We start from the raw sequence: 16,089 nt of genomic DNA on the forward strand, positions 1-16,089 counted from the left end.
ATTATAAGTTTCTGAGATTCTCTTTTCTAGACAAGCATTACCAATTCCTTTTGGCCTAGCGTCAGCTCCAAGGATCTTTTCAAATGTTCTCAGTGCCCTACTCTCTGTAATCAGAGAGCGGGGTATTGCGGTGTTTTCTTATTTGGACGATATCTTGGTACTACCTCAGTCTTTACGTTCTGCAGAATCTCACACAAATCAACTAGTGTTGTTTCTTCGAAAACATGGTTAGAGGATCAATTTACCAAAAAGTTCTTTGACTCCTCAGACAAGGGCCACCTTTTTAGGTTTCCAGATAGATTCAGTGTCCATGTCTCTAACAGACAAGAGACGTTTAAAATTGTTTGCAGCCTGTCAGAACCTTCATTCTTAGTCATTCCCTTCAGTAGCTATGTGCATGGAAGTTTTAGGTCTCATGACTGCAGCATCGGACGCGATCCCCTTTGCTCATTTTTACATGAGACCTCTTCAGCTTTGTATGCTGAACCAATGGTGCAGGGATCATACAAGGATATCACAATTAATATCCTTAAATCCCAATGTTCGACTCTCTTTGACTTGGTGGTAAGATCACCATCGTATAGTTCAAGGGGCCTCTCTTGTTTGTCCAACCTGGACTGTGATCACAACAGATGGCTTCCCAGGTACCTGTCCAGGTCCAGGGATCCTCAGGCGGAAGCAGTGGATGCGTTGACACTTCCTTGGTGTTATCAACCTGCTTATATTTTTCCGCCTCTAGTTCTTCCAAGAGTGATCTCCAAAAACATCATGGAGCAATCGTTTGTGTTGCTGGTGGCTCCAGCATGGCCTCACGGGTTTTGGTATGCGGATCTTGTTCGGATGTCCAGTTGCCAACCTTGGCCACTTCCATTAAGGCCGGACCTTCCGTCTCAAGGTCCGTTTTTTTATCAGGATCTCAAATCATTAAATTTGAAGGTATGGAAATTGAACGCCTAGTGCTTAGTCATAGAGGTTTCTCTGACTCAGTGATTAATACTATGTTACAGTCTCGTAAATCTGTTTCTAGAAAGATTTATTATTGAGTTTGGAAGATTTATATTTCATGGTGTTCTTCTCATTAATTCTCTTGACATTCTTTCAAAATTCCTAGAATTTTACAGTTTCTTCAGGATGGTTTAGATAAGGGTTGGTCTGCAAGTTCCTTGAGGGGACAAATCTCTGCTCTTTCTGTTTTATTTCACAGAAAGATTGCTAAACTTCCTGATATTCACTGTTTTGTACAGGCTTTGGTTCGTATCAAGCCTGTCATTAAATCAATATCTCCTCCTTGGAGTCTTAATTTGGTTTTGAAGGCTTTACAGGCTCCTCCTTTTGAGCCTATGCATTCTTTGGACATTAAACTACTTTCTTGGAAAGTGTTGTTCCTTTCCTTTCTTGGAAAGTGTTGTTCCTTTTGGCTCTCTTCTGATAGAAGAGTTTCTGAATTATCTGCTCTTGTTGTGAAGATTCTTGTGAATCTCCTTTTCTGATTTTTCATCAGGATAAGGCAGTTTTGCGGATTTCATTTAAATTCTTACCTAAGGTTGTGAATTCTAACAACATTAATAGAGAAATTGTTGTCCCTTCCTTGTGTCCTAATCCTAAGAATTCTTTGGAGAGATCCTTACATTCTTTGGATGTGGTAAGAGCTTTGAAATATTATGTTGAAGCTACAAAAGATTTCAGGAAGACTTCTAGTCTATTTGTTATCTTTTCTGGTTCTAGGAAAGGTCAGAAGGCTTCTGCTGTTTCCTTGACTTCGTGATTAAAGCTTTTGATTTCATCAAGCTTATTTGAAGTCGGGTCAAGCCCCGCCTCAGAGTATTACAGCTCATTCTACTAGATCAGTCTCTACTTCGTGGGCTTTTAAGAATGAAGCTTCAGTTGATCAGATTTACAAAGCAGCAACTTGGTCTTCTTTGCATACATTTACTAAATTCTACCGTTTTGATGTATTTGCTTCTTCGGAAGCAGTTTTTGGTAGAAAAGTTCTTCAGGCAGCTGTTTCAGTTTGATTCTTCTGCTTATATTTCAAGTTTTTCTTTTCATTTATGAGAATAAACTTATATTTTGGGTTGTGGATTAATTTTTTTCAGCGAAAAATTGCTGTTTTTATTTTATCCCTCTCTCTCTAGTGACTCTTGCGTGGAAGATCCACATCTTGGGTATTGCTATCACATACGTCACTAGCTCATTGACTCTTTCCAATTACATGAAAGAAAACATAATTTTTGTAAGAACTTACCTGATAAATTAATTTCTTTCATATTGGCAAGAGTCCATGAGGCCCACCCTTTTTATGGTGGTTATGATTTTTTTGTATAAAGCACAATTATTTCCAAACTCCTTTATTGATGTTTTTTACTCCTTTCTTTATCACCCCACTACTTGGCTATTCATTAAACTGAATTGTGGCTGTGATGAGGGGTGTATTTATAGGCATTTTGAGGTTTGGGAAACTTTGCCCCTCCTGCTAGGATTGTATATCCCATACGTCACTAGCTCATGGACTCTTGCCAATATGAAAGAAATTAATTTATCAGGTAAGTTCTTACATAAATTGTTATTTGTATCCTGCCTTATTTTACATTACGTTTGGATTCCTTCACAGCTTGGATATTAGTTCCCAGGAGTTATGGAACATGTGCTCTCACCACCTGTATGAAAGAAAACAAAACTGATAAATTAATTTATTTCATGGTGGTGAGCGTCCACGAGAGCCCATCCTGTTTAATTTCTGGTGATGGTTTATTTTTGTGCATATGTTTTTTTCCCTGCTCCTATTTCCTATTTTGCCCTTATTATTTTTCCCAACCTCTCTTTCTTGGCTATATGTCAGATTAGTTTACCAGTGAGGAGAGAGGGTTTTTACAGAGCTCTTTTTGTTTGGAATTCTTTGCCTTCTCTTTTTGGGGCCATAGAAGAGTAATTTCCAGGAGTAATGAATCATGGACTTCACCACCATGAAAGGAATTAATTTATCAGGTAAGCATTAATTATGTTTGTTATTGTTTTATAAATCTGTGTTGGTGAGTGTTACTAGGATGAACCAAGATAGCAGGAAATTAAATCTAATCTACATACCATAGCTAGACTATCCCTATGTAACATTTGACAAGCTTCTTTAACTATCTTGTTTTAGTCCTATATAAAAATACCAGAGGCAGAGAAAGTGGAGTTGTAAAACCAGTGAAAAGGTGGGATCTTTAGGTTTTAGTTTTTTTTATTCTGAACTTTCGTAAATAGAACACTTCATTAGGGCTACATAGGTGCATCAGCCATGATTGTTAAATCATGATAAGTTTGATTTAATTTCTTTTTTTGTCTTAAAATATCTGTGAATACAGAGGTGGCTGTCTGGAGTATAACTTTGTGTACAGGTAAACCACTAATAAGATGTTTGCATTACAGGAAATAGAAGAGGATAAAAAGAATGCAGAGAGAGAAGCAAAGGCTGGGACATCTCAAAGGCCTAAAATGGACAGCCTGACTATTACAATAACAAAAACACCCAATGTAAGATCCTTTTTTGTTTTTCATTTAATTTTTAAGAACTTTAGCGAATACCTGCTCTATTGTTCCATGTTAGTTCACTGTAGAGAATGCATAGTCCTATGCAAATAACGTTACAATAATAAAATGCTGTAAGACAAATTTACACTTTTCTATCCCCTTTTAAATTTTGGAGGGAGGGCAATATTCATCCCACCCCAACAGAAAAAGAAACCTCAACAGAACGTTTTTACATCCCTGCCCTAGGTAGTGGCCAAATTTCAGAATAAATAAAAAGCTGGTTTACTTTCTTTCTGTAAAAAACAAAACAAAAAAGTGGTCATTCCATGTCAAATCAACAGGGTCCTCAAACTCCCATTCTTTGATTTTTAATTTTTTTTTAAATATGATGTACTGAAAGAGCCACCTGAGGTATGAGCTCATGTAAAATTGCAGGACTATATCTTCTGTATTTATGAAGCAATATGGGGGCAAAATTTGCAATTTTGATAATTTTTCCCCCCACAATCTTGTTAACTTTAACATTCAATAAATTGGTAACCATTGCACCTATAGAAGTGTGTTTGGAAAGGTCATGAAGAGCTCTTTGATGAGAGGAGATATTACTTGCCTATATTAGAAAAACGTATTTGTAATCAGTATTTTGGAGGACATTAAAAAAAAAAAAAAAAAATATATATATATACTATTACTCATTAACTGTATCGCATTGGAAGATGGGATTCCAATAGGATAATGAGCTATGTTAGATTTAATAAAACAGGAAATCCCGTTTACAGTCATTTTCCTTCCCAAGGCAGGGAGAGTCTATGACTTAGGTATAATCAGGAATCACACTTTTGATTAAAAATACATAAAATAATTTATTACAACATCTCAATATAAAAACAGAAATATTAAAATAAGTTCAACCATTAATTGGAACAAGTTATTGGGACCCTTGTTAAAGCATCTTAGCTTAAATGGATCAGTTTCTCTTCCGATTATTACAGATGGGGGGAGGGGGTTAAGTCCTCCAAAGAATTGAGAGTGTATTAAAACAGATACTGTGCTTTATCACAATAATAAAGTAACATAGGTTCACAACATATAGTACATTTAATGTGTGACAGAGGTGGTGAAAATCGGTGGTTAAAAAACTATGGTCAAAAAACTGTGGTAAAAAATGTGGTGGTAAAAAATCCAAAAAATTCAAATAATCAAAAATAAAAAAAAACAAAAAATAGAAGACAAAACCGGTTTGTCAAAAAAGATTTGTGGTGAATAAAAAATGTATGTGATGTGCATAAAAATTAAGTGTGATAATAATATCGCGATAGTGGTTCTAATCAGATCTACAATCATCCATAATACAGACTCCTGATAGGAAAATGATCTCTTAGAATATACAATGATAATTAACCCAAATTAAAACAAATATAGTAACAATATTCAGGTTCCCAATATCAAACTAGACGGATAACAATGATGTTAGCAAAACTTGATAATGATTATAAATATATTAAAAATACTACAAATTCTATAAAATGTCCAAGTAAATAGTCCAATTGGTGATAATCCACACTGGTGGAAGACTGGTAGGGGAAAATAAAAACAATATCCTTAGAAGCTGTCCTGATCCAGAATCCTAGTCCTAACAACATGGACCTGAAATAAAAAAACAGAAAAAATCCTCACATAAAAGGCCTATAGGGTAAAGTCTAATGGTTATCAAACTTACCCCAAAAGTCCTGGTACTGATGAAGCCTCACAAATCTCTATGCGTTTCGGCCCTGCAGCGGGGCCTTTTTCAAGATATAATGAGGCTATGGTATAACTAAACTTATATACCCAATGTTGGGGGAGTTTCTAAGTCAAATTGCGCCAAATTGCGGTTACCGGCGCTAAAAATTGCCGCCAAACGCTTACCGCGTCATTTCCCCGCTAAACCGGATATCCGCTTTACCGGATACTTCCGGTTGCGTCATTTCCGGTAGCTACGGCCGACTTCTGGTTTGGTATTTCCGGCGGACGCGCTACCATTTTGGTATTTGGCAAAAATACTTTTTGGTTAACCGGCTGGATACTCCATTCAATAGAGGGAAAAAAGGGGAAATATGGAGATTATTTCTATACTTAAATTTTGGCTAGATTTTAGGCTCATGGATACCAGGATACACAGGTTTTGGACAAAATAACGGTTACATCAAATAACGGCATAATAAAATGTTAAGCTTAAGTGAATTTCCATAATGGAAATACATATAGGTATCTATGAACATAATTAGAATAATTGCTAAGGGTGGGATGAATCTATTTTAGATGAAATATATAAACCTTGATTCTAACTTATTAGATATCAACCACTCAATTGCTCACACTAGTGGTTATTGATGTTAAAATGTTAGGAGAACAATTTAATAGATGTTCTAAACAATTAGATGAATTACAAACAATACAATCGAAATATGGATTATCATACTTAAGGGGTATCTGACACCAAGATTATCCCTTGTACATGGATTAAAAATATATATATATATCAGATGGTAAAATATTGGTAAAATCAATAGAGAATCATTGTGAATGTGACATTAGATTCAATATATACTATATAGATTCGGTGACCTCATGATGATGTGTGTGGCACTATTAACTAAAAAACATGCGGTGGTGGGTTCATATAAAATACCGGTATAAAGGGAATACCAGTATGAAGGGATGACTTTGGAATACACCGGTATGTAACATCACTGTATACTTCACTGTATACTTCTATCCCACATGATAGATAGTTTAGAATCCATCAGAAATTATCTGGACAAAGATGAAAGCATGCCTGAACCCCAGAGAAGATTTATATTAGACGGAATAGACTACATCCTAAAGCATAACTATTTTTGTTGGGATGGGGTCTTTTATCGTCAGGTATGTGGGACCGACATGGGGACCAGGTTCGCGCCCAGTTACGCTAATCTTTACATGGGCAGATGGGAAACCATCTTTTGGGAGTCTTGCCCAGCGGTGCGGACCTGGTTCTCTATAAAAAATATATAGACGATCTTCTAATCATTTGGAAAGGGAATCGAGAAGACTTGGAACATACATTAGGGGTAATGAATGAAAATCAGTCAAATCTGAAGTGTACAAACACCATCAGCAAGGACCATATTGTCTTCTTAGATCTGGATATCAGAGTCGAGAATGGGAGAATTGAGACCTCAACACACTTCAAGGAAGTTGATTCCAATAACTACATCCACCAATCAACCTGTCCCCATAATAAATGGATATCCAATATTCCAAAGGGGCAGCTTATGAGGATAAGAAAGAACTGTTCAAAAGAAGATACTTGGACTAAACAGTCTCAAATACTTAAGGACAGGTTCCTTGAAAGGGGTTATAATGAATCACATATAGATAAAACCATACGGGATGTGAACAACATGAAAAGAGAAACCCTTCTCGAATATAAAATCAAACAAAACACAGGATCAGATGAAAATCTCAAGATTCCTTTCATAACCCAGTACAATGAGAGGAAAAAGACAATAGAAGACATAGGGAAAAGACATTGGCACCTCCTCAAGGATGATGATATTATAGGGGAACATCTATCTGAACGACCCCACTTCATTTATAGAAAGGCGGACAATCTAAAGTCCACATTGGCTCCAAGCATCCCCAAGTGCAATACCAATATAAAAAATTCTTTAGGAGTTGCAGGCAAGAAACTCTGTGGTTTTTACCCGTGCCACTTATGTAAGGCATGTCAACATGGTATCAAGAGTAACTGCCTTAAATCTAAAGTAACTAATGAAGTATTCCATGTTAAACAAACCATCAGATCTACAGACAACTTTGTGGTATATTTAATTGAATGCGGCTGTGGTCTGCAATATGTCGGACAGACCACTAGAAAATTGAAGGATAGAATCCGGGAACACTTACTGCAGATAAAATGGGGAAAAATAGATTTGCCCCTCTACAAACATTTTAAAGAAATACATGGGGGAAACAACAAAAGTTTCAGGTTCATGGGGATTTGTAAACTGAACAAGGATTGGAGGGATGCCACACACATCATCATGAGGTCACCGAATCCTGAGTCTTCTATATAATATATATTGAATCTAATGTCTTATATACACTGCACATTCACAATGATTCTCTATTGATTTTACCAATATTTTACCATCTGATATATATATATATATATATATATATTTTTTTTTTTTAATCCATGTACAAGGGATAATCTTGGTGTCAGATACCCCTTAAGTATGATAATCCATATTTCAATTGTATTGTTTGCAATTCATCTAATTGTTTAGAACATCTATTAAATTGTTCTCCTAACATTTTAACATCAATAACCACTAGTGTGAGCAATTGAGTGGTTGATATCTAATAAGTTAGAATCAAGGTTTATATATTTCATCTAAAATAGATTCATCCCACCCTTAGCAATTATTCTAATTATGTTCATAGATACCTATATGTATTTCCATTATGGAAATTCACTTAAGCTTAACATTTTTTTATGCCCTTCATTATGCCGTTATTTGATGTAACCATTATTTTGTCCAAAACCTGTGTATCCTGGTATCCATGAGCCTAAAATCTAGCCCAAATTTAAGTATAGAAATAATCTCCATATTTCCCCTTTTTTCCCTCTATTGAATGGAGTATCCAGCCGGTTAACCAAAAAGTATTTTTGCCAATTACCAAAATGGTAGCGCGTCCGCTGGAAATACCAAACCGGAAGTCGGCCGTAGCTACCGGAAATGACGCAACCGGAAGTATCCAGTAAAGCGGATATCCGGTTTAGCGGGGAAATGACGCGGTAAGCGTTTGGCGGCAATTTTTAGCGCCCGTAATCGCAATTTGGCGCAATTTGACTTAGAAACTCCCCCAACATTGGGTATATAAGTTTAGTTATACCATAGCCTCATTATATCTTGAAAAAGGCCCCGCTGCAGGGCCAAAACGCGTAGAGATTTGTGAGGCTTCATCAGTACCAGGACTTTTGGCTTTTGGGGTAAGTTTGATGACCATTAGACTTTACCCTATAGGCCTTTTATGTGATAATTTTTTCTGTTTTTTTATTTCAGGTCCATGTTGTAAGGACTAGGATTCTGGATCAGGACAGCTTCTAAGGATATTGTTTTTATTTTCCCCTACCAGTCTTCCACCAGTGTGGATTATCACCAATTGGACTATTTACTTGGACATTTTATAGAATTTGTAGTATTTTTAATATATTTATAATCATTATCAAGTTTTGCTAACATCATTGTTATCCGTCTAGTTTGATATTGGGAACCTGAATATTGTTACTATATTTGTTTTAATTTGGGTTAATTATCATTGTATATTCTAAGAGATCATTTTCCTATCAGGAGTCTGTATTATGGATGATTGTAGATCTGATTAGAACCACTATCACTATTGCGATATTATTATCACACTTAATTTTTATGCACATCACATACATTTTTTATTCACCACAAATCTTTTTTGACAAACCGGTTTTGTCTTCTATTTTTTGATTTTTTTGATTTTTGATTATTTGAATTTTTTGTATTTTTTTACTGACTCCCTTTTTTTTGGCACCACATTTTTTACCACAGTTTTTTGACCATAGTTTTTTAACCACCGATTTTCACCACCTCTGTCACACATTAAATGTACTATATGTTGTGAACCTACGTTAATTTATTATTGTGATAAAGCACAGTATCTGTTTTAATATACTCTCAATTCTTTGGAGGACTTAACCCCCTCCCCCCATCTGTAATAATCGGAAGAGAAACTGATCCATTTAAGCTAAGATCCTTTAACAAGGGTCCCAATAACTTGTTCCAATTAATGGTTGAACTTATTTTAATATTTCTGCTTTTATATTGAGATGTTGTAATAAATTATTTTATGTATTTTTAATCAAAAGTGTGATTCCTGATTATACCTAAGCCCTAGGCGCTCCTATTTATCCTTCACTGCTATTTCTCCTAGACCGAATAGGGGGTCTTCTTAATAGTGTAGCCGGTATATAGTCTTAGGCGCTGTCCGCCCTCCCATTCATTTCTAGGGAGAGTCTATGACTTCATTCATACCTGTTGGGAATATCAACATCTGGGCACCAGGAGGAGGCAGACACACCCCAGCCAAAGGCTATAAATATTCCTCCCACTTCCCCTATTCCCCCAATCATTCTTTGTCTTTCGTCACTAGAGGAGAATGGCAGAGAAAGTGTTAGAAGAAAGAAGATAGTCCTTTAATGGGTATTTTCCCTTCAAGAGACGACTGGGGTATTTGAGTAGCCATAAAAACCTCTCAGAGTAATGGTGAAGGTTAGATCCATATGTATCAGGGAACGTTCTCTGGAAGGACATATGGATAATTAAACTAACTCCCCCAGGAAATCAGTGTAGACAAGTTACACTGCTTATCATTTTTCTACATTCAGGTCCCTGTCAGAGGAAGGAGACGTCTGTCACACCTAGAGCAGCTGTGTGTGTGCTCCACAGCGTGATTCCTGAAGTATAAGTCCCTTGATTTATATTTTGAGGGGATGTGTTTTCTCTCAGGGGACATCTGATAGATTCACAGTGTGATGTCAGTTTGTCATGTAAAAGGGGAGATATCATTGGAAGCTATGTGCACAAATATCATATTGATTAATCCATTCATATAGGAAGCTTTATTACTGCATGAATTGGCTGCATTATGAACAAAAGCTGGAATGGGTGATGTCAACCCCCCCCCCATTTGTTCTGAAACACATATTTGTAGAAAAAGAAATAGACACTTGTAAAACTCAGGATGTCACTGTAAAGAGGATCTTAATTCTATGTAATAAAATTACCAGGTAATGACCCCCCTGGGGGAGGGAGCCCAAGAGTCTAAGACTTACAGGAAAAGCAACCACTTAGCATGCAAAAGCGAAGTATCTAATGCTGGGCTACAATACACATCTCCCCAGACAAATTGGCAATGTAAATCTTGGTTTAAAAGGAGAACTTAGAATTTCATATAAAATGAAATTGTGTAATTTTCAAATGTTTCATTTATACTCCGATCATATTACAAAAAAATAAAAAAAAATATATATATATATGTATTGATCTGAAAATCATACTATATTGGATGAATGTCTGCTGTATTGAATGATTAGCTACATTGATAAATTTAAAATGTGTTCTAAAATCTCAGAATAATAACATGTTTTTGCTCTTCTATTTTTCAGACATCTGACTTACAAATTAGGTTCCAAATATAACTAGTAGTTACTGCAAAGTTAGATGGTGACTAGGAAATGCAGTGTATACCAGCATATTGATATGAACTAAAATATTAATTAGATCCTTGCTGACAGTATTGTAATCCTTTCAGATCCCCTCATGGAAAGGTGACTTTTAAACGCATCTTTTAAAATATTATAAATAGTATATCATGCTTAGTATGAAAATACTCTGATTAAATGGTATTGTATGGTCCCATATATGTTGAACATATAAATTGTTAATATCAGGAAATAGTAAGTATATTAAAGCTACATTTGGTTTTAATAGTATTTCTCTTGTTAAGTGTATCCAGTCCACGGATCATCCATTACTTATCGGATATATTCTCCTTCCCAACAGGAAGTTGCAAGAGTCCACCCACAGCAAAGCTGCTATATAGCTCCTCCCCTAACTGCCATTACCAGTCATTCTCTTGCAAGTCTCAACATAGATAGGAGGTCGTGAGAGTCTGTGGTTTTTTATACTTAGTTTATTTCTTCAATCAAAAGTTTGTTATTTTTAAATGGCACCGGAGTGTGCTGTTTATCTCAGGCAGTATTTGGAAGAAGAATCTGCCTGCGTTTTTTCTATGATCTTAGCAGACGTAACTAAGATCCAGTTGCTGTTCTCACACATTCTGAGGAGTAAGGTACTTCAGAGGGGGAATGGCGTGCAGGTTTTCCTGCAAATAAGGTATGTGCAGTAAAATATTTTTCTAAGGAATGGAATTGACTAAGAAAATACTGCTGATACCGAAGTAATGTAAGTACAGCCTTTAAATGCAGTGAAAGCGACTGGTACCAGGCTGATTGATAGAGATATATGCTAAGGTATGTGCAGTAATATATTTCTCCAACATAGGTGTGTCCGGTCCACGGCGTCATCCTTACTTGTGGGATATTCTCTTCCCCAACAGGAAATGGCAAAGAGCCCAGCAAAGCTGGTCACATGATCCCTCCTAGGCTCCGCCTACCCCAGTCATTCTCTTTGCCGTTGTACAGGCAACATCTCCACGGAGATGGCTTAGAGTTTTTTAGTGTTTAACTGTAGTTTTTCATTATTCAATCAAGAGTTTGTTATTTTCAAATAGTGCTGGTATGTACTATTTACTCAGAAACAGAAAAGAGATGAAGAATTCTGTTTGTATGAGGAAAATGATTTTAGCAACCGTAACTAAAATCCATGGCTGTTCCACACAGGACTGTTGAGAGCAATTAACTTCAGTTGGGGGAACAGTGTGCAGTCTCTTGCTGCTTGAGGTATGACACATTCTAACAAGACGATGTAATGCTGGAAGCTGTCATTTTCCCTATGGGATCCGGTAAGCCATTTTTATTAAGATAGTAAATAAGGGCTTCACAAGGGCTTATTAAGACTGTAGACTTTTTCTGGGCTAAATCGATTCATTATTAACACATATTTAGCCTTGAGGAATCATTTATTCTGGGTATTTTGATATGATTATATCGGCAGGCACTGTTTTTGACACCTTATTCTTTAGGGGCTTCCCTAATCATAGTCAGAGCCTCATTTTCGCGCCGGTAATGGCGCACTTGTTTTTGAGGACAGCATGGCATGCAGCTGCATGTGTGTGGAGCTCTGATACATAGAAAAGTCTTTCTGAAGGCATCATTTGGTATCGTATTCCCCTTTGGGCTTGGTTGGGTCTCAGCAAAGCAGATTCCAGGGACTGTAAAGGGGTTAAATATAAAAACGGCTCCGGTTCCGTTATTTTAAGGGTTAAAGCTTCCAAATTTGGTGTGCAATACTTTTAAGGCTTTAAGACACTGTGGTGAAATTTTGGTGAATTTTGAACAATTCCTTCATACTTTTTCGCAATTGCAGTAATAAAGTGTGTTTAGTTTAAAATTTAAAGTGACAGTAACGGTTTTATTTTAAAACGTTTTTTGTGCTTTGTTATCAAGTTTATGCCTGTTTAACATGTCTGAACTACCAAATAGATTGTGTTCTGAATGTGGGGAAATCAAGGTTCCTTCTCATTTAACTATATGTATTTTATGTCATAAAAAATTTAGTAAAAATGATGCCCAAGATGATTCCTCAAGTGAGGGGAGTAAGCATGGTACTGCATCATCCCCTACTTCGTCTACACCAGTCTTGCCCATACAGGAGGCCCCTAGTACATCTAGTGCGCCAATACTCCTTACTATGCAACATTTAACGGCTGTAATGGATAATTCTATCAAAAACATTTTAGCCAATATGCCCACTTATCAGCGAAAGCGCGACTGCTCTGTTTTAGAAAATTCTGTAGAGCATGAGAACGCTGATGATATGGTTTCTGAAGGGCCCCTACACCAGTCTGAGGGGGCCAGGGAGGTTTTGTCTGAGGGAGAAATTTCAGATTCAGGAAACATTTCTCAACAAGCTGAACCTGATGTGATTAATTTTAAATTTAAGTTGGAACATCTCCGCGCTCTGCTTAAGGAGGTGTTATCCAATTTGGATGATTGTGATTATCTGGTCATTCCAGAACCACTATGTAAAATAGGAAAGTTCTTAGAGGCCCCGGGGCCCCCCGAAGCTTTTCCTATATCCAAGCGGGTGGCGTACATTGTTAGTAAAGAATGGGACAGGCCCGGTATACCTTTAGTACCTTCCCCCATATTTATAAAATTGTTTTTCTATAGTCGACCCCAGAAAGGACTGATGGCAGACAGTCCCCAAGGTCGAGGGGGCGGTTTCTACTCTACACAAGCGCGCCACTATACCCATAGAAGATAGTTGTGCTTTCCAAGATCCTATGGATAAAAAATTAGAAGGTCTGCTAAAGATGTTTGTTCAGCAAGGTTCCCTTCTACATCCAATTGCATGCATTGTCCCTGTCACTGCAGCCGCGTGTTTCTAGTTTGATGAGCTAGGAAAGGCGATTATTAGTAATTCTTCTTCTTATGAGGAGATTATGGACAGAATTCGTGCTCTTAAATTGGCTAATTCTTTCACCCTAGACGCCACCTTGCAATTGGCTAGGTTAGCGGCGAAAAAATTCTGGGTTTTGCTATTGTGGCGCAGAGCGCTTCGGTTAAAATCTTGGACAGCGGATGCGTCTTCCAAGAACAAATTGCTTGACATTCCTTTCAAGGGGAAAACACTCTTTGGCCCTGACTTGAAAGAGATTATCTCTGATATCACTGGGGGCAAGGGCCACGCCCTTCCTCGGGACAGGTCTTTTCAAGACCAAAAATAAACCTAAGTTTAAGCAGGAAGGTAATACTTCTCAAGCCAATCCAGCCTGGAGACCTATGCAAGGCTGGAACATAGGAAAGCAGGCCAGGAAACCTGCCACTGCTACCAAGACAGCATGAAATGCGGGCCCCCGATCCGGGACCGGATCTGGTGGGGGGCAGACTCTCTCTCTTCGCTCAGGCTGGGGCAAGAGATGTTCTGGATCCTTGGGCGTTAGAAATAGTCTCCCAAGGTTATTCTCTGGAGTTCAAGGGGCTTCCTCCTAGGGGGAGGTTCCACAGGTCTCAGTTGTCTTCAGACCACATAAGAAGACAGGCATTCTTACATTGGGTAAAAGACCTGCTAAAAATGGGAGTGATTCATCCTGTTCCATTAGGAGAACAAGGGATGGGGTTCTACTCCAATCTGTTCATAGTTCCCAAAAAAGAGGGAACGTTCAGACCAATCTTCGATCTCAAGATCTTGAACAAGTTTCTCAAGGTTCCATCGTTCAAGATGGAAACCATTCGAACACTTCTTCCTTCCATCCAGGAAGGTCAATTCATGACCAAGGTGGATTTCAAGGATGCGTATCTACATATTCCTATCCACAAGGAACATTATCGGTTCCTAAGGTTTGCATTCCTGGACAAGCATTTCCAGTTCGTGGCGTTTTCTTTCGGATTAGCCACTGCTCCTAGGTTTTTCTCATAGGTACTAGGGTCCCTTCTGGCGGTGCTAAGACCAAGGGGCATTGCTGTAGTACCTTACTTGGACGACATTCTGATTCGAGCGTCGTCCCTTCCTCAAGTATAGGCTCACACGGACATTGTCCTGGCCTTTCTCAGATCTCACGGATGGAAAGTGAACGTGGAAAAGAGTTCTCTATCTCCGTCAACGAGGGTTCCCTTCTTGGGAACTATAATAGACTCCTTAGAAATGAGGATTTTTCTGACAGAAGCCAGAAAAACAAAACTTCTAGACTCTTGTCGGATACTTCATTCCGTTCCTCTTCCTTCCATAGCGCAGGGCATGGAAGTGATAGGTTTGATGGTAGCGGCACTGGACATAGTTCCTTTTGTGCGCATTCATCTAAGACCATTACAACTGTTCATGCTCAGTCAGTGGAATGGGGACTATTCAGACTTGTCTCCGAAGATACAAGTAAATCAGAGGACCAGAGACTCATTCCGTTGGTGGCTGTCCCTGGACAACCTGTCACAAGGGATGACCTTCTGCAGACCAGAGTGGGTCATTGTCACGACCGACGCCAGTCTGATGGGCTGGGGCGCGGTCTGGGGATCCCTGAAAGCTCAGGGTCTTTGGTCTCGGGTAGACTCTCTTCTACCGATAAATATTCTGGAACTGAGAGCGATATTCAATGCTCTCAAAGCTTGGCCTCAGCTAGCGAGGGCCAAGTTCATACATCAACCATCAGGGGGGAACAAGGAGTTCCCTAGCGATGGAAGAAGTGACCAAAATCATTCTATGGGCGGAGTCTCACTCCTGCCACCTGTCTGCTATCCACATCCCAGGAGTGGAAAATTGGGAAGCGGATTTTCTGAGTCGTCAGACATTGCATCCGGGGGAGTGGGAACTCCATCCGGAAATCTTTGCCCAAGTCACTCAACCGTGGGGCATTCCAGACATGGATCTGATGGCCTCTCGTCAGAACTTTAGAGTTCCTTACTACGGGTACAGATCCAGGGATCCCAAGGCGGCTCTAGTGGATGCACTAGTAGCACCTTGGACCTTCAAACTAGCTTATGTGTTCCCGCCGTTTCCTCTCATCCCCAGGCTGGTAGCCAGGATCAATCAGGAGAGGGCGTCGGTGATTTTGATAGCTCCTGCGTGGCCACGCAGGACTTGGTATGCAGATCTGGTGAATATGTCATCGGCTCCACCATGGAAGCTACCTTTGAGACGAGACCTTCTTGTTCTAGGTCCGTTCGACCCACTCCAGCTGACTGCTTGGAGATTGAACGCTTGATCTTATCAAAGCGAGGGTTCTCAGATTCTGTTATTAATACTCTTGTTCAGGCCTGAAAGCCTGTAACCAGAAAAATTACCACATAATTTGGTATATCTGTTGGTGTGAATCTGCAGGATTCCCTTGGGACAAGGT

At 38.5% G+C, this 16,089-nt stretch overlaps 1 protein-coding gene across 3 annotated transcripts in view; it reads left to right on the forward strand.

The window, feature by feature from the left end:
- CCDC9B (coiled-coil domain containing 9B) overlaps window positions 1–16,089 on the forward strand; it is a 673,451-nt gene that overhangs the window by 47,158 nt on the left and 610,204 nt on the right. For all 3 annotated transcript variants that reach the window (XM_053697898.1, XM_053697899.1, XM_053697900.1), the window contains exon 2: window positions 3,412–3,516. In XM_053697898.1, coding sequence (XP_053553873.1) covers window positions 3,412–3,516 — 105 coding nt within the window. The remainder of the gene's footprint in view (window positions 1–3,411; window positions 3,517–16,089) is intronic.

This window comes from Bombina bombina, chromosome 1 (genome assembly GCF_027579735.1).
Source record: "Bombina bombina isolate aBomBom1 chromosome 1, aBomBom1.pri, whole genome shotgun sequence".
Classification (NCBI taxonomy): domain Eukaryota; kingdom Metazoa; phylum Chordata; class Amphibia; order Anura; family Bombinatoridae; genus Bombina; species Bombina bombina.